The 23,571-nt window shown below is 47.1% G+C and overlaps 1 protein-coding gene and 1 long non-coding RNA gene across 7 annotated transcripts in view; both read right to left on the bottom strand.

Annotated features, from left to right (window-relative positions):
• Positions 1 to 145: 145 nt before the first annotated feature.
• Positions 146 to 2,807, bottom strand: LOC125086396 (uncharacterized). Its single transcript, XR_007123171.1, has 3 exons — positions 2,639 to 2,807; positions 1,815 to 1,873; positions 146 to 981 (listed from the first exon to the last, which is right to left on the bottom strand). It is a non-coding gene; the product is annotated as an uncharacterized LOC125086396 (long non-coding RNA).
• Positions 2,808 to 3,525: 718 nt separating this feature from the next.
• The window catches only part of LAMC2 (laminin subunit gamma 2), a 64,869-nt gene continuing 44,823 nt past the window's right edge, over positions 3,526 to 23,571 (bottom strand). For all 6 annotated transcript variants that reach the window (XM_047705698.1, XM_047705697.1, XM_047705695.1 and 3 more), the window contains 15 exons: positions 23,072 to 23,290; positions 22,269 to 22,451; positions 20,653 to 20,898; positions 18,452 to 18,597; positions 17,255 to 17,411; positions 16,787 to 16,992; positions 15,410 to 15,489; positions 14,168 to 14,314; positions 13,508 to 13,652; positions 12,655 to 12,804; positions 11,993 to 12,107; positions 10,613 to 10,812; positions 8,775 to 8,933; positions 8,583 to 8,682; positions 3,526 to 5,294 (listed from right to left, as the gene is read on the bottom strand). In XM_047705698.1, the coding sequence (XP_047561654.1) occupies positions 5,041 to 5,294; positions 8,583 to 8,682; positions 8,775 to 8,933; positions 10,613 to 10,812; positions 11,993 to 12,107; positions 12,655 to 12,804; positions 13,508 to 13,652; positions 14,168 to 14,314; positions 15,410 to 15,489; positions 16,787 to 16,992; positions 17,255 to 17,411; positions 18,452 to 18,597; positions 20,653 to 20,898; positions 22,269 to 22,451; positions 23,072 to 23,290 (2,507 nt within the window). In that variant the 3' untranslated portion in view covers positions 3,526 to 5,040. The remainder of the gene's footprint in view (positions 5,295 to 8,582; positions 8,683 to 8,774; positions 8,934 to 10,612; positions 10,813 to 11,992; positions 12,108 to 12,654; positions 12,805 to 13,507; positions 13,653 to 14,167; positions 14,315 to 15,409; positions 15,490 to 16,786; positions 16,993 to 17,254; positions 17,412 to 18,451; positions 18,598 to 20,652; positions 20,899 to 22,268; positions 22,452 to 23,071; positions 23,291 to 23,571) is intronic.

Here is a 23,571-nt window from a genome sequence, read left to right as displayed (position 1 = left end):
TTAAGTAGAAAGTGAGACTCAGTCATCAAACTGCAGCAAAAGGCAGAGAATTATAGGAAGACATGACTGTATTTTAACAACCCAATCTCCTCTCCCAAACTGACATAAACACACACTTTAGGGTACTAAGAGAGAGAAGCATGTTATTATATTCCATTCATCAAAAGAGTGACGCAAAACTAAATCCATAGACTACGAAAAGCTCAGGATCTCTCCCAAGGCTACTGCAGGAAGGCCGACAGGTGAGATGGGGGAGGATAGAAACAGGGACTGATTTTGTAGCTCCTGCAATTAGGACACCCGAGGAATAGCACTGTGGTAAAGGAGCACACGCTTTCGGTCAGATTCATCCAGTCTACACCTTCCTAGAGCTGCTGGGTGAACGTAATTCTTCACGGCCTTTCTTGGTTGTGTCAGTTTGGGGTGTCCTATTCGCCTGTTCCGGGTACTTAGGAATGAGCTACTCTCTTTCCCTTGTCTAGCCCAGATCCAAAACTCAGTTTGATCCAAATGGTCTCATGGATTAGCATGGGGAGGGGGAAGCTTTTTTTTTTTTTTTAATCACTTTTGGTCACTGAATCTGCCATTTTAAGAGTAAGATTTGCTTTATGAAAATCACTCCATTCATAAAAACTACACTGAAGTTGCAACACCATTTCATAGTGAAATATTTTGAGTAAAATTTTGTTGCTAGGATAGTCATGGACAAAAGTTTTATCAGCAAAATGTTTGAATTACATAAATAAATAAGACAATGCTACTAGTCTTGTGTCTTTGTCCAGAATCTTCTCTGCGAGTTGCAGAATTAGTCACCTTTTTTCTCGTAGTCTTACTTGACGGGAGCCAACAGTTGCAAAACTGTTCTTAGAGCAGATTTTCTGCCTGGCTTATCTGATGCCACATGTGCGATATGAAGGCATATACAGCCACACCCAAGGGTTGTAGGCAGGGAAGGATAATTCGCAAACTTGTGAACTGCATCTGAGTTTTCAATGAAAAAAAAATTGAGTCTTAGAACCTATCTAATCTTCGGTTTCTTATTGATTTGCTTTGGCTCCCTAATGAAATTAATTCTTTATGAAACAAAAATGTACTTGCAAAAACTAAACTTGTATAACTCACTTTTGGTATAAAAGATCCTAAATAAGAAAAATCATTAAACTCACCATTTTGACAGTGTAAACAAGCAAAAAAAAAAAATAATTTGTTAATTGCTCAGTTCTGCTTTATTAGTTCTTATCTCATTTGTAGTTGTGACATGCATTGTGTGCTGGTATAGATCCAAATGGTGATTGTCGTTAGCTAGTATCAGTCGCGATTCAGATGGTAAAATAGCAATTCCCCTGTAGACCCCTCATTTAGGGCTTAGTCACTTGATTGTCAGATTAGTTGTGCTTTAAAAAAAAAAATCATTTTGGTTCTTACTATGTATTTTGTTGTTATTGTTTAAGATTGGAAATTAGTTAGCTTCGTGCGTGTCCATCTGGGTTTGGTGGCCCACCGTAATGATGCTTGATATGCCTTGTAAATTGATTACTTGTGTTTATGTTTGCTATATTGGCCACAAACCTAAACACTTTTTTTCCTTTGTCCTGAGAGTATGTAATGTTAAAAACTTGTTTAAAATTGGGCATAAACACTGGTTTAGTTTGCCAACTTACATTAACTTATAAAATATATGTACTAACTATGAATTAATATTCATGTACATACACATTTCTTATGACCCATAAAAGTAAGCTTCAGGTCTTGGAGTTTCTTAGGAAGCTCCATGTAGCCCATAGTGTAAAGGAAGCAGAAAAAAAAAATCTAACCTCTACTTTCCAGGTGGCAAAATTGAACCACAGCAAGAATCCACAATGCTCCCATAACCCTGCAAAAACATTGAAAGAAGACATGATAAATATATCCCAGTCCTTGAGCCTCATTCCAAACATTGGACATTACTGAGTATCGTCTTCCCCTTTCCTCTGGCCTCCCAAGACTACTGACAAGAAACCACATCCTGGGATAAGATCAGAAATACATCTGCTAAGAAGTCATAGCCTATGTGCAGTTTCATCCCTTACCCTTCCCCCCAAACAGAAATCCCTATGAGTCAAAGTAGATGATAATAGGCATAATGACTTACCAGCACAATTAATCAGAAAGCTCTCAGGGGAGAAGTACAAGAGAGTTTTCACTACCAATTAGAAATATGGATGAGAACCAGGGAGGACAACTCCCTTAACTTGACAGGGTCAGGACAAGACCAGCAACAGAGGCCAAGTCCTGAGTAGGCTCTCAGCCACACACCCCTTCTCTCTTCTTAGGGATAATTTGTCAGGTCCTCAGAAATGAGGGAATCATGTCTATACCAAGGGAGTCACATGAGTCACTTTCCAATTCCCATCTCTTTTCAGAAATCATCTCCCATTTGTCAGGGAAGTCAGTCTATTACCTCCTTAACAATTTATCCCATTGAAGAATCCCTTTATGATCGCATGGTATTAATTAATGGAATCCCACACCAAGTTCCCTAGAACATGTACTGCTTAATCTCATACTTGGCAGAGACAGACGCCGATCACTAGTTACGCATTCTAATGCATTCTCCCCTTTCAAAGTGTAAAACTGCCCCTGAGACATGGCTTCTTACCAAGAGGCTATATCTCCCAGACCCCTTGCAAGTCAGATGTGGTCATAAAACTGGGTTCTGGATCATGGAACGTGAAAGAAAGTGACGTGCATCCCCTCCCAGGCCTGGCCCCTGAAAACTTTCCAGGTGTCTCCCACTTCTATGTCTTTTTCCCTTCTCACTCATTGGAATGGAAATGTTTCCCAGGGCAACCTTTGAAGTCAGACGTTGTAAATGGAAGGGTTCTGGAATGACTATGTGGAGGGTCATCCTACCAAACTTTTCCCCATTTATTACAAGAGCAAGAAAAATGTCTACTGTGTTTGAGTGATGTACATTTTTAGGTCTATGTAACATAGCAGTTAATCTAACCTAATTAATAAATATATATTTCCTGGACACTAGTCGTTAATTACGGTGAGAGATTTATAGGATATATGATTTAGTATGCCAAGACAGGATTATAAATTCACTTCTAGAGAAGGTAAAACAAAGGGATCAGACCTCTCAGAATTTGTGGGGTTAATGTGGACAGGAATGGAATCTTTTCCTCAGCCACTTGGCTAGATGGCCAATTCAGGATCTTAATTTATTAGATTTTTATTTATTAAAAAACATGACAATGTACCACAAACTACTGATTTCACCTTAATTTCATAGCCAAAGAAAAAAAGACAAAAATATTAAAACCCCACCCTGTTCAGGTTGTTCCAGAAATAAATCCTTCTTCATGCTTAGGAGACAGCCAATTAACTCTCATAGAGGCTTTAATGGTTGGAAAGGGCAAAACAAGATGTTCAGAAAATGTGAACTCTAGTAGGACTCATTGCTGTTTCTGCGGCATTTTAGTTTCCATTGCTTTGGTACCTCCACCTTAGAGTTTGACAAATGAGAAACTGACCACAGGCATCTAAGAATTATTCTTTATTCAAAAACACATCCACGAAAAGCCAAGAAAGTACAAAGGTGAGTCTACACCAACATCTTCCAACCCGGGATGGAATCATTTCTGGTTTTTCCAGCAATTCCCATTGGCATTGTCATGACTCAACAGTCTGTTGCAATCAGGTGTGGCAAGGGGAGGAGTGACAGCCGGAATGAGAAGAAGTGTGCACAACCCAGAGCCGTCCCGGCTTTGCCAAATCCCAACTGCCCCCATGGGAGTGTCTTGCAACATATGTTCTGTTGAGAAATGAGGTTGCAAACCAGGGGGTTATTGCAATAAAAATCATTTGTATTGAACAAGAGTTGTATGTTTAAATTTATTTTTTTTAATGTTCGTCTTCATTACTAGGAAATCAACTCTGTGAGGGCAGAGACTACGTCACCACTGTACCCCAGCCTGACACACAGCAGGTACTCAATAAATACATGTTGCAAGGATGGAAGGATGGATGGATGGAAGGATGGATGGATGGATGGATGGATGGATGGATGGAAGGAAGGAAGGATGGGAGGATGGATGGAAGGAGGATGGAGTCTACCCAGCTCCAGTGTGAATAGCAACATTCTCTGCTATAGGGAGAGAGAGAAAATAAAACACATAGACACATACAATTTTTAGTGTTTGAAAAGTGGGATTGAATTAGGACTAATAACTCTTCTAGATAATTGTACTTCTTTCAGTGCCCAAGTTGAATTTCTCTATCACTTTGAAACCCAAAAGTAAGTACCTTCCCAGTGTTTGTTTAGCTGGTCGGAAATGCTTTAATAAAAATGTAGTCTCTAACGAGTCATGGCATCATCGGAGAAAGGATGTCACTTCCAGGTCCCAGAAGAACTCAAAGGTGGCAGGACCCAAGCAGGCACCATTGGTCCAAATGGACTAGCTTTACAGATTCTCACTCCATCACTATTCACTTCTTCCAGCTTGAAAGTGGAACACATGTTGACACACTGGGTGGTAAGTGGGAGGAACTCTGGCCAACAAGAAGCTTGCACTGGACACTTTAATAAGTCAACAGTATTTTACTGGCCACAGTGTGACTGGGCTTCACTCTCTGCTCAGACATTAAGAATTGTATGGGTGGGCAAAGTTAAAACAAATTTTCCTCTGGTCACATCACCTGAAGAATAAGCCGACTAGAGCCCAGCAGCACCGGTCCGTACTCCAGGACTCAGTCTGAGACTCTCTTGAGGCAAACACCTGGCCGTGCGGCTTGTCCTTCCATCCAGTCCACCCTTCAGGGTCCAGTCTCATACCCAATGCTATCTTCCCACTGCCCAGCATCCGGAAACCAGCAGTATCACACTGGCGAAAGAAGACGTTGATCTGGCCAAGCTCTCGGGGATGGGGTCGGGTTCAGTGGACCTGAACATGCCCATTCAACGTGCTCAAATGGTCTCCATCCCACCCCAGCCACAGGAGGTGGCTCTTGAGTTCTGTATCTCAAGAGCCTCCGCGAGCAGTCTCTATAGCAGATTCACTGTTGCTCGAGAGCCTGCGTGTTGTAGCAGCCTGGAGGGAGGCTGTCTCTGATATTCTCCAGGTTCTTCACGTCGGCGAGAATCCCGTCTATGCTCATCTCCAGCACATGGAGGCGGCCCTGCTGCCGACGGGCTCTCTCTTCCAGCTCTGCCATCAAGGGCCTCAGCTGGCTGTTGATCTGGGCCTTGGCCCGGAAGAGCTTCTGCTCCAGTAAGGTCAGCTTCTCTTCGTCCACACTGCCAGGCTGACCTATTCGAGGGCATGAGAAAGGAGTTAACATAGAAGGGCTGTGGTTAGATCTCCTAGAACACGCGTGGGCCCTCTAGACCCTTAAGTGGTGGGCCTGGAGGAAACGGTATGCCATACTTTTCTACAGGCATCTGCCTAGCTCAGGCGGTGGAGCATGTGACTGTTGATCTCAGGGTTGTGAGTTCAAGCCCCACAGGTGGTGTGGCGTTTACTTAAAATAAAAAACTTTAAAAAAAAAAAAAAAAAAAAAAAAAAAAAAAAGACTTATTTTGCATTGGGAATAATACAGAAAATATTCCAAGAGCGCTAGCTAGTTACAAGCTACGAACAGTCCAGTTCAACCCTCTGAGCTCTATAGTTAAGAAACAGGAAGGTTGGATTTCTCCTTTCACATCGGTGCCCACTGTTCATGCTCTGAAAGGATGAAGGCTGAAGGTCACAGGAGACTGAACACCGTCCAAGGTGTCTGCCCAGCACAGCTCACCCTGAGATCAAGACCAACTCCGAACTATGTTTACTGAACTACCCTTAGGAAATATCTTGCTATTTTCCATTAGAAGACCTTTAGAGACTGGTTGGGCTTTTGGTTTCTAGAGGCCAAGGTATGCTTTGCTACTTGGAGGATAGATTCCAGCTGTTTGGAAATGATACGAGACTTCATTCTGGTCTGAGTCCGTGGGAATCTGGCTAGATGCTCATTTATTTCCCATATGAAATGCAGTCATATTTGTACAGGTATGTTTCACCCACACACAATCTAAAACTAACGTCAGCATGAAGGGCCCCTGGCCAGACCTGTTTGATGTGAATAGGGCCTGTGTGACCTTTGGTCAATTCAAACTCAAGGTCAGGTTGCCTCCACATCTGAGCTGCAGTGATTGCACTGGCCCGCCCGACTTTATCATGTCTGGGGTGACGACATGGTGACGGGCCCAGGACTCCAGGGAGCAAACAGGAAGAACAGCAGCATAACAAAAAGGGAGAGCACTGGTCCTTCTCCAAGGAGCAGGGCGGAATTCCAGCAGGCGGGGGTCTATGCCATGCCGAGAAAGTTGAGGAAGTTTGGGAACACAACAACCATGTCCACGGAGGGGCAGCCCAAGCTGCTCACAGAAGGGGCAGGAGCACTGGCCACGAAAGGATCTCACTTCGAATCCCACCTCCACAGTTTACTATGTGATCCCTGGGACACGATCAACCTCTCTGAGCCTCAGTGGATGGCTCCGTGAGATAAAATAATAATAAAAAAATAAAACTCATCTCAAAAGACCTTTCAAAGATGTAAGTGATATTACACCAGAGAACACCTGGCAGAGCCCCGGATGGCCGGTAAATGTTTAACAATTCCCACCAACCACTCCCCACACTTGCAGCTTCTCTTGAAAGGCCCTATTGGCTTCATTACTTTTTTCAGAACTGAAACAAAGCTGCTAAAATCTCCACTGGGGGGTTGGGGATTTTTTTGGTTGTTGTTGTTTTTTTTTTTTTTTTTTTTAATTTTTTTATTTTTTTCAGCATAACAGTATTCATTATTTTTGCACCACACCCAGTGCTCCATGCAATCCGTGCCCTCTACAATACCCACCACCTGGTGCCCCCAACCTCCCACCCCCCACCCCTTCAAAATTCTCAGATCGTTTTCAGAGTCCATAGTCTCTCATGGTTCACCTCCCCTTCCAATTTCCCTCAACTCCCTTCTCCTCTCCATCTCCCCTTGTCCTCCATGCTATTTGTTATGCTCCACAAATAAGTGAATTGGTTGTTGTTTTTTTAACCCTTAGAGGGTCTTTACTCTTTGGGGCTTATTGGACCACAAAGCAGAGTCAGCAGTTTAACAAAACAGACAGTATTATCTCCTGTCTGTGAGGTGAGTGAGCACGGTACTCCACAGAAAAATCGGATTTTGAAGTCCTTCAGCTGGGTGGCACCTGGGGGCTCAGTTGTCAGCTCAGGTCATGATCCCAGGGTCCTGGGTTCAAGCCCTGCCCCTGCTCAGCGGGGAGCCTACTTCTCCCTCTCCCACTCACCCTGCTTGTGTTCCCTCTCTGGCTGTGTCTCTCTCTATCAAATAAATAAATAAATCTTAAAAAAAAAAAAAACAAAAAGTTCTTCAACTGGGGCACCTCGGTGGCTCAGTCGTTTAAGCATCTGTCTGTCTTTCACTTAGACCCTGATTCCAGGCTCCTGGGATGGAGCTCCGTGTTGGGCTCCCTGCTTGGCAGGGAGTCTGTTCCTGACCTCTCCCTCTGCCCTCCACTCCTGCATGCTGTGCTCTTTCTCTCTCTCTCAAAATAAATAAATAAATAAATATCTTAAAAATAAATAAATAAAGTGGTTCCACTGAATCTAAAAGGTAGAACCAAGCCTTTTCCAGAATGTTGCTGGGATCTGTGATTGAATCCCTTGGTCCCTATCTGCTGCAAGTCTATGCTTGATAAAACAGACTGAATGAGGGTTTGCCATGGTTCTGTAAATCTGAATTCTGGCCTCCCTGTGCCATCAAATCTATTTTGTCTGAAAATTTTGCAGTATCTCAGGTACCTACCACCTTTACATTTCTTCTGGGCTCCTAACCAGGCAGGTCAAGTTCCCACAACTGGTTGTATCAAGGTATAACTGCTGGCTGGGGACAAACAGCAGAACCAGCAAGTGACTCTTGGCTTCACAGGCTGTGGAAGAATCTCCCCTCAACCCCCACCCCCCACCCCACTGCCTCAGGGCTCAGGCTCTGTCACCTGCCTCCTCCATTCCTTCCGACCTTTCCCAAGTGGTCTCGCCCCACCTTTTGCCTAACCAAGGCTCCTCCACTCACTCCCACCCTCCACTTCGTGGCCTTTCTGCAGTCTACAGCGATGATGTTACTCCTCTGCCCACAACCGCCCACGAGCTTCTCAGGAACAAGGTCAGAACCCTTAGCAGGCCTGTCTGACTGTCCCGTCTTCTCTTGAGCTGTGAAGTTTGAATACTTCCTCCACAGTCTGCCGTGGGCTGGGCAAGACATGGTCAACCTCTTTGTGCTTCAAAGCACCTTCCCTAAATGCAACCAGATCTCTGAGCTACAGACCTTCACCTCCAAGGGCAATAGGTACTCAGTGACCCATCTTTAGATGGTAAAATCGAGTCCAGAAAATGTAAAGTTGTGTGCCTGAAGCATCTGGGCCCAGAAATAAAGCAAATTTCTGATACTCTTGCAGGTACCCTATGGTTTCTGCTCAGCGGGGCTAGTTCTATCATCTTCCAGGGCAGCCCTGGAGCACACAGCTGGAAGCTTACAGATAGCCCACATACTTATCAAGTGTAGGATGCTGTCCAGTGAGTTGAGGGTGTCTTGGATCGTAGCTCCAGCATTCTTGGCTCTGTTGTCAACTCTTTGGGCTTCTGTAATTACCTAAAGAAAAAGAAATACAAAGCAGTCTGGAAAGGGTGTCTCTCATGTTGGCAGGTTTAAAAGAATCTCCCGTGAGAACGATGGGAACTGACCATCTGTACCGCGTCCGTATCCAGGTCAAACTCTTGCTCCTTCCTCGCCAGCTCTCCGTCCACATCCCTCACCTCGCCCTTCAGAGTGGCCAGTCCCTTCTCCATGGCCAAGGCTCCATCTGCTGTCACATTGGCTTCCAAGTTCAGACTTCCTATCTCCTGGGAAAAGAAAGGGAGCCAGGGATGGGAGGAGAGCGAGGGGTGAGGCACAAAAACATCCCAGGGACAAAGAGAGAAAAAATAAACAGCTGCAGCCAGACCCCGATGCAATAATTTAGACGCACAAGAGTCAGACTCGGAGACACACCCGTGCCCAAGCTCTGCTTCCAACGAATTAAGTGGGGGCATGTCTGTGGAGACTAGGAGCGTCAGCAGTGAGACGCTGATTTCCTCTCAGGTCAACGCTCATCAAAAAGTGAATGCCATAAAAACAATTTGGGAAAACCCAGAGGGTGAGAAATTCACATCATTTCTTGTCATAGTTCTTTGCTGCCACAGTCTTTTGAGCAACTTTACTAGGATCCTTGAGAGACAGTGGAGTTCGAGATGCAGAGAAGGAATGGGCTACAGCTGTGGCTTTTCTTTTAATTAGGACAAAGTTTATCAATACCTTTACACCCATAAGCTGTTACTAAACATCAAATTGCAGGTGTCTCTGTGCCAGAAGCTATATAAAGAGAGCCACATGAAATTGGTCTCTACCCTCAAGGGACTTAAAATTAGAAATTATTCTTGCAAATTACTATGTGGTCCAAAAGTGAGGTCAAATACAAAGAGTTCCCTCCAGGCTTTCCAGAGTTGCATAAGCATTTTAGAAGTCATGCCTAAATGAGAGTTATGAGGCTCTCTCCCAGCTGAGAAGCACAGCCTGTACCGTAGCATTTCACGTGGGGTTTGCAGGATATCTAGTCTACCTCCCTCATTACATGGAGTGTTCCTTGAAGAGAAGGCCTGGGTCTTTCCCATCTTCATATTCCCAGCAACAAGCACAGTGCTGGCATGTAGTGGAAGGGAAAAAAATGAATACGCCATGCTTAGACATAGAAAATAGACATAAGGGAACCAGGACTCCAGAATTTCATAATCTGGACTCCAACACTGATGATTGTTGTTATGGGGTTGAATGGTGTCCTCAAAAGGATATGCTGATGTCCTACACCCCAGGACCTCAGAACATGACCTGATTAGAAGTTGCAGATTCAATTACTTAAGATAAGGTTATACTGGAGCCCAGGGGGCCCCTAATCCCCTAATTCAAAATGACCAGTGTCATCACAAGAGGGGTCAGAGATACCTAGGGAGAAAACCCCCCTGTGATGACAGAGGCAGAGATTGGAGTGACACCTCTGTAAACTGAGGAGCACTAAGGAGTGACCGTCACCAGCAGAAGCTAGGAAGAGGCAGGCAAGGCTTCTATCCAAGAGCCTCGGAGGGGCTGTGGCTCTGCTGACATCTTGGTTTCTGACTTCTAGCCTCCAGAGCTGCGAGAGAACAAACTTCTCTTGTTTCCAGCTGTCTCCTCTGTGGTCCCTTGTTACAGTTGCTCTAGGAAATTCATGCAAGAGTTGATACAAAAAAAACCCAATCTTGGATGGTTCCTCTCTTGGTATGGTCCAAAAAGGGAGCTGAAAATGAAGGCCCTAGCTCTCAGTCCATGACAGCCTCGTGAATCAACCCACAAAGGGGGGCACGTAAGTGGCTCTGGTGTTGCCATGGACCGGGGACTCCTCGGGACTCTGAGGTCTAGGCGTCAAAATGAGCCCGAAGCTCTCTCCTTTCCCACATGACCCTTGCGTTTGTGGCTGCTCGTGCCAACCTGTATTTCAATTTCTCTTTACCTGCTCTATCTTGTCAGTGATCTCCAGCGCCTCCCTGGCTGCGGTCTTTGCCCTCTGGGCGTCCGTGGCAGCACCGCCCAGGGCTGTCTCTGCTTGCTTGGTCTTGTCACTGGCATCTTCAACCTTCTGGCTGATGTAGGAGAGTCTCTTCATGGCCTCTTCTGCTTCTGCTTTTCTGTCTTCGACCTGCAGGTCAAACTCTGAAATGAAGACAAGAAAAAGTTGCCATGAAGATGAAAAGTGACTTATGAAATTTACAAATGAAATTGAATGGGGCTGAAGTTTTTAAGAAAAATCCCAGGAAGAGAGTTATTACTGCTTGGGGGCAAGAGTGTGAGAAGATTTAACTGTTACTGCCCTTTATTAATATATATATATATATACATATATATATACAAATATATTAATTTGTCGGAGAGAGAGAGAGAGTGCATGAGCTAGAGCACAAGCAAGGGGAGCTGCAGAGGCAGAGGGAGAAGCAGCCTCCCCACTGAGCAGACAGCCTGATGCAGGAGATGCAGGACTCCATCCCAGCACCCTGGGATCATGACCTGAGCTGAAGGTAGACACTTAGCTAACTGAGCCATCTAGCAGAAAGCATCTTAAAGAAGGCACTGAAAGGGCCATGATTAGGTTGTTGCTTAGAGAAACTGACAATCAGCCTGCCCTGGGTCTCCACCTAAGACCCCAAAGTAGATCAGAAATAGGTAAACTCTTTGAAGCCCAAAGTTTCAAGCCAGAGCCTTGAACCCGAAGCTGCCAGTGTCAAGAGCTGGAGGTGGAATAGAATGGGTAGTAGGGAGGACCTTCCTGTAAGAAAATCCCAAGACTTTAGAAATGCTTCTTTTTTGTTCTTGAGTGAAGAAACCTAAATTGTAACCAAATCTCTGCAAGGCACAGACCCACATTTCCTGGGATGCAGGTGCTGTGAGAGTTCCGCTATCTTCACCACAAAGAAACCACATTGACTCTATGTTGGAAACAACCAGGCCACCAGAGAAAAGGAAAACTGTCTGTGTCGTAGTAGGAAGCTGGATCTGTGAAGGACCTTAGAGCTCCTTTAACTCAACCTTCTTTCTTTAAAGAAGAAGACATTAGGGTCTGGAAAGCCTGGGACTGGCCTAAGGTCACACAGTGCGCTCAGAGCCGTCATGCGGCCCAGCCAAGTTCCATCAGAACTCAAGCCTCCTGACATCGAGCTAAATTCGTTCCATTACATCAAATGTTAATACAACTTCTTTCTTTAGGAAGATACTTATTAAATGTCTGTGACTATCCCAATGTAGCTATCATTTTGAGAGATACACAGAGATTCAAAATAAATTAAAGTTGTGGTTATTCCTTTAACATATTAAGCGACCTGAACCATGAAATGTTTACCTCGGAGGTTTTTCAGGATGTTCTCAACTTCATAAAAAGTGGCATTGCCCATACTTAGTGCTTCTTGGGCCCTGCTTTTAGCAAGGTTGGCCCGGGAAAGCAGCTGATCTGATGTCTGTAAACAGGCAGACAGAATAAGATTAGAGTAAACGTAACACACATTCAGGAAGAGCATTTGGGCCGGCAGAATGACTCGGACACATTTCTCTTCGCGACAACAGAGTGCTGTGATTCCCCAGACGGTCTAGGGGTGCTGTCGGAAAGCCCTCCACAATCTGGGACGGAGCAAACTCTGTAATCCAACGGCACAGCCTGGATACAGAACAGTCTCAAACTCTAGTCCACTATCAAGGACAAGTGCAGTTTTGCAAACAATTTTATACTCTAGAGACTTCCTAAAGCCAAGCTAATAGAAGAAGCTGGAGCATAACTGAACTCCAGAGGCCTGAGTCCTATTCCTAGGTGGAGGGCGGATTCAGTGGGCGGGACCAGAACTGATTAGATCAAGCTGTCCCCATCTCAGTTACTCCCTCTACGAGCAGTGGTACCGAGCTGTCCAGAGACTTTTCTGTGGTTGTGTACTGATGGCCTCTTGCCATATTCATTCATATGGCAGGCATCCACTACCTGTTTGTGGAGTGAGTGAATTAAAAAAAGGATACCTGTCTCCCATTCTTTCCATTCTGTAAGATCTGCTGGGTTTCTTCTTCCCAGTTTCCCAGACTGCTTTGCACATGCTTGAATTCATCCATACGCCTAGTCACCAGGCTTGAGAGAGCACCAGTTTTTTGTTCGAACTTCTTCACTTCTAGCTGTAAGTGCAAAGAAATGCAGGAGTCGGACTTGCTGCCCAGCAGTCACCACACCAGCTTTCTTAGGAGCTGGTGTCACTGTTTGAAAACAGCAATCCCAACATAAAACCTAATAGAAATGAAAGAATGTGCCTATCGATAGTCAGACGGTAGTTTCCCCAAGCGTCTCTCTCTCTTCTAAAATTTTACATGCTGGTTTATACATGTGTGGAAACATTTTTGTGGGAATCACTGTGAGTGCTTTTTGTGTGGGTAGAAAGCTGCATCTTCTTAATCTAATAAGTTTCTAATAGTTAAAGAAATGAACTGCAGAAACAATGTAAAACTTCTCAGAAGAACAGAAGTCTTCCGAATGGCTGTACATAGAAATGTACTGTAGTCTGGACCTAAATGTAAATACCAAGCTTTAGCTTGAATAATTTCCCACAAGTTTCAGTAGTCCCCAAAACTAAGGAGGAGATATAAAATTGTTATCCACTAATAGGTTTAGGATGTGGGCTAAGGCTTTTTCGGAGGCAAAGAATGGAGTTTCAGAACAAGGAAATTGTTAACAAGAAGAATATTCTTCCTAATCTAACATAAAAGGGTCCCGTGGAGGAAAAGCTGAAGGACTGAACCATAGTATAGAACCCCCCCCCCAGCCCTGAGAAGCAGGCACGTGGCCCTTTTTCTGTCCATCCAGCGCATCACCACGTGCCCTTACCTGAAAAGACTGATCACTGACTCCTGCCAGCTGAGACACAGCATTGAGAAGGCGAAGACTGTGCTGGTAAGACCTATCTGCTTCAACGTCAGTTTGAGTGGCCTCCCCCGACAGTCGCTGGGCCAGGGACTTGGCCTTCTCCAACCTGCAGGGCAGGCAAAAAGAGAACTTGGAGGAACAACTGTTTTTTTGTTTGTTTGTTTTTTTTATTAAAAGCATTTATCCTGTTGGGTAAAAAGTATGTCGCTGCAGTTATCAGAAGAACCCAAATGAAGTTTTGTGCCAGACATGTGTCCCTCTCCACAAGCTAAACATAAGCCTTAAAGTGTATTCAGGTTGGGTCTGAAGGATTCAGCCCAAGTTTCCCAAGTCTTGATAATATATTCTTCCCACATCCTTCATGTCGTCAGATGGATTTACTCACATCCTCCAAACACCACTTCTCCAAGCATTGCAATCTCTCAGTCAAAACCCAAGTGTTACTCAGTCTTTTCTTCTTCCAGACATAAAGACATGTCCCTTCCCCGAGATTAACACTCTCGTTCTCTCGTCCCTCAGGACTGATTTCTTTAAAGGAAGCACGGTGCCCCTCAGACATGGCCTGTGCTCCGCAGACAGATGAGGACTAGCTTGGCGCGTGCGAGGACCCGTCAAACATACTTTCCCATGAGCCCTTGCACCGCGGAGCCGTCCAGGCTGCCTCTGCCTCCTTCCCGCAGGGCGTTGTGGGCCAGCGACAGCGCCTGTTTGAGGTCGTCCTGGGTTTCCCTGACCAGCCGCTCCATGTCACTGGCTGACCCTACATGGCTGAAAGGATTCAAAACAAAGAATTTGAGTTTTCTTAGCAAAGGGCTTCCTTTAGGTCTTTGGTCAGAAGGAAGAGAGAGGAGTACAGGGAACTGGTTTGCCAAGAAAGGCCAAACAGAATTGACCCAGACTGGACGGATTAGAGGAGCTGTCAGGAAGCAGGAGGTGTTCTGGAGATGGAGCTCTTGTCTTAAATCCTAGCTCGTGATCTTTTGGTCTATAGGGTAACCAGGGGGAGTGGGGCGTGGGGCAGGGAGACGGGTGTGAGCAGTCTCAGGGGGAAGAAGTATTGCATTTATAAGCTCTTTTGTGCCGGGAGAAACCCCGAGGTCTTATTTCGTCCAGGACCCAGCCTCCCCTTCACTTTTGCTGCAACCCTACATTGGGTCCACCACCAGAGGGAACAGAGCCTGTCCATGAAGGTTCCCCAAATGCTTACAAAGTGATAAAAACAAAAAACAACAGAGCAACCAAAAACAAACTCAGGAGGCAGTGTATTCCACGAAACACAAATCAGCCTCCTTCACTGACTGAATTCCATGTGGGATTAGCAGAGCCTGCCACCCTACTGGGAGCCAACCTCTTCTCCATGGTGGGATTTACAATCAGGCAAGGACTAGGGAGCTGCCAGTTACCACTGGGGCCCTGCAGAGCCGGTTTTGGGGAGGAGGTTCCCTCTCTGCAGTCTTGGCCCCCACAGGCTAGCAAACAACGGGTTGCTACTTGTTCCCAGCCTCCATGTGGGAGACTGGGAGTCCCTCAAAGCTGCAGAACGTTCTTTTCCAGAGGCTGATTCATTTCACAGGGCCCGAAAAATCCCATCTGACACACAGCAGAGCCATACTGTGAGTCATAGAAAAATCCGAGTAAATAAAACACTCCCACCCCAGACACTTGCCAAGTGACCATGCCCAGTGGCCACTCACATAGGCTAAAAGCCAAGAGGTTAAAAAAAAAAAAAAAAAAAAGGCTTCAAAGCAAGGAAATGGCTGCAAAGGTCCCGGAGGTAATGATATGCTGCTTAGGTCCTGAATACCCTACGGTCTTGTTCAAGTCTGGCCTTGCAGAGATAGTCTGAAGCAGCGGTCCACTTACCTATCTGCCAGTCTTGTGGCCTCCTGGGCCAGGCTTTTAAAACCATTTGGCCCCATGTAGCGCTCTGGGGGAGGAATGTTCTGCGGAAAAAAGAGACTTGGTTAAAGCTTTGCACTCAGCTCCGGAGCCTAGGTAGCTCAGGTCAGGATCTCAGGGCTGTGAGATTGAGCCCATGTGGGGCTCCCCGGTCTGCGGGGGTCTGCCTGAGATTCTTTCCCTGTCCCTCTCCCTCAGCCCTTCCTCGTGCTAGCTCTCTCCCTCTCAGATAAATAAATCTTTTTTTTTTTTAAGATTTTATTTATTTATCTGACAGAGAGAGATCACAAGCAGGCAGAGAGGCAGGCAGAGAGACAGGAGGAAGCAGGCTCCCTGCTGAGCAGAGAGCCCGATGCGGGACTCGTTCCCAGGACTCCGAGATCATGACCTGAGCCGAAGGCAGCAGCTTAACCCACTGAGCCACCCAGGCGCCCCTCAGATAAATAAATCTTTAAAAAAAAAAAAAAAAAAGAATAAGGTAAAAATCCAATTTTAAAGAGCTTCTGTAAATAGACATATTCATTTAAAAATACATACACGCTAATAGTATTTTCATATGTATTTAAAGTCAACAAAATAGACCAAGTTTCGATGATGGTTATTTCCTAATAACGGGATCCCAGGGAATTTTTATTTATTTTCCAAGTTCTCTACAACAAACATTATTTTTGTAATAAGGGAAATTCTTTAAATCCTTCATTTCATCAGCATAATATCTGACTATCTTCCAGTCTCCTTTATTTGTCTTCTACACACCCACTCACATTATTGTTGCCATCGGCTTCTTTACTGAAAAAGAGACGAGAGCTCACTCAGATCTCTCCCTGCTACCACACTACAAATGACATCATTAAGAAAAACCAGCCTGCCAGCAATTTTTTCCCCTTTCCAGAATCCTGTCTTCACTGGATTCCTTCCTTCTTCCCACCATCCCTCCTGTTTCATTTGTTCACGTGTTTGTCTGTTCCTTCATTCACGCAGCAAACGTGTGTCACAGCCCCGCACCATGCTGGGGACCGAGAATGCACACATGAGCAGAACCAAATCCTGCCCGCTAGGAGCTGACAAGCAAGGAGATACGCAGCCGGAAGGGAGAGGAAAGGGGGCCAACGTGAGCTTACGGTTTGCAAGAAATGAGCTGGGAAGAAGAACAGAAATGCAGTAAAATGGGAAATTGCAGAAAACCCAAGAACACGAGAAACAGGTACGAGAGAGACGGAACAGGCGTTTCAAGGAAGAGAAGTCCAGTCTCTACCAGATAGACCGAGAAAGGTGAGCGACCGCAGGTGGGTCCCCCGATACGGCCGTGATCCTCGGTACCCGGAACCCGGGGACACCTACGGTGTTTCTCAGGGAAGCCTCGCTCTCCTGCAGGCTCCGGTGCACCTGTGTGAGCAGGCTGCGTGTGTCCTGAACTCGGTTCTGATACTGACTACCCAGGGCCCGGATTCTTTCCACGGCCGTCTTGAGGTCGTTGAGGCGGTTCCGGTAGGTGTTCCCTTCGTTCCTTGCCTTGGCCAGCTGGAGACCGAGAGATTTACTAGCCCCTGGTACCAAGAAGGAAAAGGAGGATGAGCACTTTCAGAGCCAGCGCAGGGGAATCTGATACATGGGACGGTTGGACGAGTGACTTTGACTGGCTAATGGCAAAAGGGTGACAACCCAGTCAGCGAATGCAGACAGCCACTCTCTTATCGCCATCACGCGGATCCCAGGAGAGTCAGAGATAGTCCTTTGATCTCTGCAAGTGCTGGACAAAGACACCCCTGAACTGATACCCAACAGAAGATTATAAATTCCTTTCGTCACCTTCTGTGATCTGGGCTTCTCTCAGAAGGTCCCGCAAGGCCTGCTCAGCCTGTCGCATCCTGCCTTCCAGCTCTGGGCTGGGCACCGCTCCGCCGTCACCCTGAGCCCTGGAGACCAGGGCCTCCAGGCTCTGGAGCTGCTGCAGAAACTGGTCCATCTGAAACCACACAGGAAAGAGGATCAGAACAGAGGGTGATGACAGTCTGATACCAGGAACTCAGGAGAGAAGAGCTTAAAACCCAGAGATGCTTAGCACATGACAATCGTTAAAGGCACGAGAGCCTGGATTCGCCAAGTTTGAAACCTGGCCCCACGACTCATTAGCCGTCAGCATGACCTTACGCAAGTCACTTTCATTATCCATGAGATGGGGATAATTATAATATCTCATCGTTATTACTTGGACTAAGCGAGTTCGTATTGGGATAGTACTTGGAACAGTGTCTGGAATGAAGAAAATACGATAGAGGGCAGGCTAAAGAGATAAATGAAAAGAAGAAAAAAAAAACAAGTTGAGTTTTTTCTACCTTTGGGGTTCTGTTTGGGCCTTTTCTTCCTCCACCCTCCACCCCAGCAAACTAATACAGAATAATTAACAACAACATCAGTTTCATTCTTCTCTGGAATGTGAATGAGAAATTTCTGGAGGCTAGTCTTGTTTGAGCACCCTTGACACCTTCTGGACTCCTCATATCATTTCTGTATTTTTGTTTTTCTTCATTTGTTTTAGAAATCTCTTGGAAAAAATCCAGCTAGGAAGTGGCATGTTATAAGTAGAAAGGGTACTGAGCTGAGCAGTCTCCACAAACATTTGCAATTTTTCTGTCACGTGGCCAGGTGGAACTGGGGAATTCTGGGTGGGACTCTTGGTTCCACGTGGCCACGTGATGGAAAAATTGCAAACATTTGTAGAGGCTTCGCTCAGGGACTGACATCAGAATACTGTCTCTCGAAAATTGACTAAGTCCTCAAGAGAACCAAATGAGACAGTATCTGCAAAAGGGATCTTGATGATGGGGCATATAAGAGCCTACACCTGTAGTATTATTATGACTGCATGGAAACTTTTTTTAATACAGCAATTTTTATCATCCCTCATCCCTGGGAGACTCGGAGGGTCCCAGATTTGTGACGGACGCACCTAGTAGACACCTAACGATTTTACTCATGGGGCTGAGGGATGGGTAGAACGCACACCTGAGTCTTCACTTGATTATAGCAAGCGGGACAGCTGGTTAGTGCCGCGTGCTCACAGTTGAGGCCGCCAAATCCGGGCTTGCAAACACAGCTGCCATCATTTCTGCACTCCCCAGGCTCGGAGCCCGCTGGGTTGCAGTTGCAAGCTAAAAACAAAAGACAGACAAACAGAAAGCATTCCTATCAAGCTAGTTCTAGAAACTGGAGGTGTAGCAAAGATAAAGGGAAGAAGTTCAAATCCCCAGTGGCGAAGAATCCTTCTTCGCCCTTGTCAGTTCACACTGTGCTAGATTCATCTCTTGCCTGTGTCTCCGAGCACATTTCTAATACAGACAGATCTCAGGAATCATCTAGACGTTTGTTTGCTGTGGCTGTGGATAAAGAGCTCTTCCAACAGTCCATGCTTTCTGGTGGCACTTATTTTTTTTTCTTCCCATTAAATTGTGAGCCTGTTGGATATTCCGTAGGCACTCTAGCTTTGCCCCAAAGGGGAACAACATGTCCTCTGGGCCTATTACATGCCGGATGTCATCTCCCCTTATTTTACAGATGAGGACTATGAGCTCAGAGAGGTTGAGTAATCTATCCGAGTCACACAGCAAGTCAATGGCAAGCCAGAATGAGGGCTTGGAAGAGGCATTGCTCTTTTCCTCTTGCTCTGCTGCCTTTGACATAGGAAACACAGTAAAAAGAGCAGTGCCTTTATGCATTAATATTGATTGCGCACCTACCATGTGCCACACTGTTCTAGGAGCTGAGGATGTACAGTGGGTGAGGGAGTTACAGTGACCCTCTGGGCTGCTCTACGGCACTCATAAAACACTTGGCACACGGTGATATGATCACATGTCGAAGTATACTGTCATTATTGCTTACATATTTGTGTGTCTTCCTTATTAGCATACGGTCTCTCTGGGGGCTGGAACTGACTTACAGCTTCAGTCTGTAGCCCCACATGGGGTCCCCGGTAGGAGCTTGCCAACAGATAGTGAAGTGAAGGAATGTACGGTCTAAAGCCAGTGAGGTCTCCATTACCAGTACCTTGGAGCTAGAGCTCTTGACAGTGTACCTTCCCAGATGCTATTTTATATTTGCAACCACTTTGAGTTAAATATTATTCATCCCTATGAAAAAACTGAGGCTCGGAGAGATTAAGCGGCATAACCAGTGTAATACGATGGGTGTGGTAAAAAGCTAGACAGGAACTCGGTACTGCTCCTAGCATGTGGGCTCTTCCTATCACGGGGCACTTTCTAGCACATTGGAGCTAACCCACAGGTTGGGGTTAGGGCGGGTGGGATTTGTGCTCCTGGGTGGAAGCCTCAGGTTGCATGGAGGTCCTGAGGCATTTCCAGGGCTGGGGATTCTGGGGTGAGTGGGAGATGCTGGCTCCCTGCGGACCTCCTGGGGAACCAGGAGCCCTCCTGTCTGGGTGCCCAGAGGCCCCCTCGGGCTCTGTTATAATAAACAATCCGTGGAGATCTGGGCACCAGGGCTGGTCTGGGACCTTTGTGACTGGAGGATGAGTTTGTGGGGCAGGCCGGCGCCCTAGAACTGAACGTGAACTTGCCTAGAGCTAAACCTGACTCTGGGATGTAACTTGGACAGAGGCTTGATAGAAGGGTCGAGCAGGAGGACCAATGTGCACATTCACGCTTTGATCTGAAGCAGCCGGAGGAACGCGCCCGGACAGCTGTGGCTCTGAAGCCGAGTCTTGTCAGTTGGACTCGGAACTGGTACCTTCGTCTCCCTCAGTTACACCGACTTCCTGAGAGGGTCTCTTAAACGGCGCCCACCCCTCCACCGCCCCCCGCTTTTGTTCAGAATCAGTCTCACGTCGGTCACGGCTGTCCTTAACAAGCTCCGCAGTGTCCCTGCCTGCCAGCCCTCTTGCGCTCAGGAATGTACTTGACCTTTTCCACTACCCCCGCCCCCAGCTTTAACCTGCCCGTCGTCCTCCAGCTCTGTCTTCCGGAACCCTGCTACAGGGGTCTTAAAGCCTTTGACAGGTGAAAGGTCCAGACTGTTCGCGGACCCGCTGGTCGGAGAAACCAAAGTGGCTTCCTCTCACCCACTGCTGGCCTCGCTGACCGGTGTGTTCTTCCCTGTGTGCACGTTAGCAAGCTTACATGTACGTGCACACGTGTGCACGTGCATGCACACTCCCCACCTGTCCGACCGGTCTAGAGAAGCACTCCTACCTCGACACTTGTCCTCTGGGTTGGGAGCCAACGGGTCCCCGAAGTAGCCTGCTTTGCACCGGTCACAGTGGGCACCTGCTGTGTTGTGGATGCACTTGAGACACCTGCCGGTCAGGCGGTCGCAGTTCCCGGAGGCCCCAGGGTCCACATTGTCGTTGCACTGACAGGGCTGACAAGGCCTCACCGGGCCACGCTCCCCAAAGGGGTCCCCAAAGTAGCCATCGGCACAGAGCTCACAGCGGGCGCCTGGAAGGAACAAATGCCCAAGCCTGAGTGGTCATCCACGGGCAGCAAGAGCCGGCATAGGGACACGGGTCACCCACCGGTCACCCTGGGCCCCAGAACAACAGCCTCAGGGGCAGGTGCTCAGGGCAAGGGCTTGGCTCTTTTCGCTGCACGGTGGTCCCAGATGTTAGAACACAGCAGCCCCACTAGGAGGCTTCCTATCAGTTAACTAGACAGTCGGGGAAAAGTCAGATTTATAGCAGTACCACTGAGGCTAGTGCTAAAGAATTAACTTTTTTCAGACTGACCAGCAGCGAGATGTGACATTGACTCTTTTAATTTTTTGTTTTTTTTTTAAGTAATCTCCATACCCAGTGTGGGGCTCAAACCCACAATCCCAAGCCCCAGAGTCACATGCCCTACTGACAGCCAGCCAGGCGCCCCAAGAGAGAGGTGTGACATTTAAAATGTCACTACGTTTCCCTTCTGTACCTTGGATCATTTTTTTTTTTAAGATTTTTATTTATTTATTGACAGAGAGAGAACACAAGTAGGCAGAGAGCAGGCAGAGAGAGAGGAAGGGAAGCAGGCTCCCTGCTGAGCAGAGAGCCCGATGCGGGGCTCGATCCCAGGACCCCGGGATCATGACCTGAGCCGAAGGCAGACGCTTAAACCACTGAGCCACCCAGGCGCCCCTACCTTGGATCATTTTGTAAAGCTTAGTTAAACCACATATTTTGGGGTGCCTGGGTAGCTCAGCCAGTGAAGCGTCTGCCTTCGGCTCAGATCATGATCCCAGGGTCCTGGATCAAGTCCCACATCAGGCTCCCTGCTTGTCAGGAGTCTGTTTTCCCTCTCCTTCCTACTCAAGGTCTCTCTCACTATCTCTGCTTATCCCTCAAATAAATAAAATCTTTTTAAAAATAAGATAAAATAAACCATGTATCTTATCTGAAAACTTTTTTTTTTTAAAGATTTATTTATTTATTTATTTGACAGAGATCACAAGTAGGCAGAGAGGCAGGCAGAGACAGAGGAAGAAGCAGGCTCCCTGCTGAGCAGAGAGCCCGATGTGGGGCTCGATCCCAGGACCCTGGGATCATGACCTGAGCCGAAGGCAGAGGCTTTAACCCACTGAGCAACCCAGGTGCCCCTTAGCTGAAAACTTTATCTCCTAATTACAAACCTACACCAGTGTTAACCATTTGTACATCCCCTACGAGCCACATCCTTCCCTTCCTCAATGTACCTCTCGAGCACATCCCCGTCTTTCGAATGAGCGCATCTACAGTGACCCCGAGTAATCAGAATTCCCTAGAGACTGTGTGGACTAGCAGCCATTCATGAGAATTCATGGCGTCCCCACAGAGGCAGTAGGCCGGGGGCCTTACCGGTGACGCCCTGGGGACAGTTATTGCACACCACCTCCTCTGTCTCGGGCATGACAGAGCAGCTGAACCCATTGTGGCACGGACACGGCTTGCAGCTGCGGGGGTCGTGTGGATCGTTGTAGAAACCAATGGGGCAGTCGGCGCACTCGATGTCAAGGTTTTCATCCCCTGAGTAACAGTCTCCTGGGAGGCAGAGGAAGAAGGGAGGGCAGAGAAGAGAGCAGGGTAAAATGATCCACTTCCTGTAACAGGGGTGATACGTGGGAGGCAGAGCTCCTGTAACCAGAACCTTCCTTTCCAAAGCTTTCCCCAAAGTGTCGGAGCACTGGCATTCACCTTTGCCCTAGTACCAACTGTAAACCTGCCACGACCCTGACCCTTACGTGGCTCTCCCACGCTCAGCAGACCTAGCTTCCTTTCCAACCCATCACGTAACACTGCTCCTCCAGTCCCCGTGGCCTGACACCATTTGTCCACATTCATTCAGTCCCTGACGTTGCCTTTGATCTCTCCAGACAATTCTTGAAACTTGACACCGACACCCCCAGCACTGAACCATGACAGCCGTTTCCTGTAACCCGGTACCTTTCCCACAACCTTGTGGCATTTTCCATAATGAAAAGGATTGAGTGTAATAAAGCACCATGTCCGTCTTCTCTGACTCCAGCCCTACCTCCCTAATCCTTCCCCATCTCCGAAATGAGTTCAGGCAGCGTCTTTCTTACACGGCTCTGTCCCTTCCATGGGCGACGCCCGTCACCTGACCACCCCCAGCCACCTGGGCCAGGTGTCATTTCACGCACCTGTGTCTGGATCGCAGGCTCCTCCCCCCTGGCAGTTACATGGAATACAGGCGCCGAAAGGTCCCAGTCTGGCCGAATCTCTTTTGTAGCCGGAAGCACAGTCCTGGCAGAACTGGCCCTTGTAGCCAACGGGACATACGCATTGTTCGACCCAGGGCGCCGGGGCTCCGGAGACGGGGCGGGCTGAGATCAGGGTCACATTGTCGAGGTACCCGGTGCCTGCCACATGGAGATCAGATTAGAAGGAGCAAGTGGGGAGGTCAACAGATCTAAACTCGGGCCTCTCTTTGGCTTTTATTTTTCTTAACTCGCTAAGGAAGGCAGGTGGCCTTCGCTCACTATGTCCTCACTATGTCCTCACAGGCTGCAGTGTCAGGAAAGTCAGGGTTGAAATTCTGGCTCCGTTCTCGGTAGCTGTGTGAATGGGCAAGTCACATAACTTTCTACCATGGTGTTTCCTCAAGTGTGGAAGAGAAGTAACAGGGGTATGGACGCCCTGT

Source organism: Lutra lutra, chromosome 15, assembly GCF_902655055.1.
Source record: "Lutra lutra chromosome 15, mLutLut1.2, whole genome shotgun sequence".
In the NCBI taxonomy this organism is placed as follows: domain Eukaryota; kingdom Metazoa; phylum Chordata; class Mammalia; order Carnivora; family Mustelidae; genus Lutra; species Lutra lutra.
This window is presented reverse-complemented; position numbering and strand designations above follow the sequence as displayed.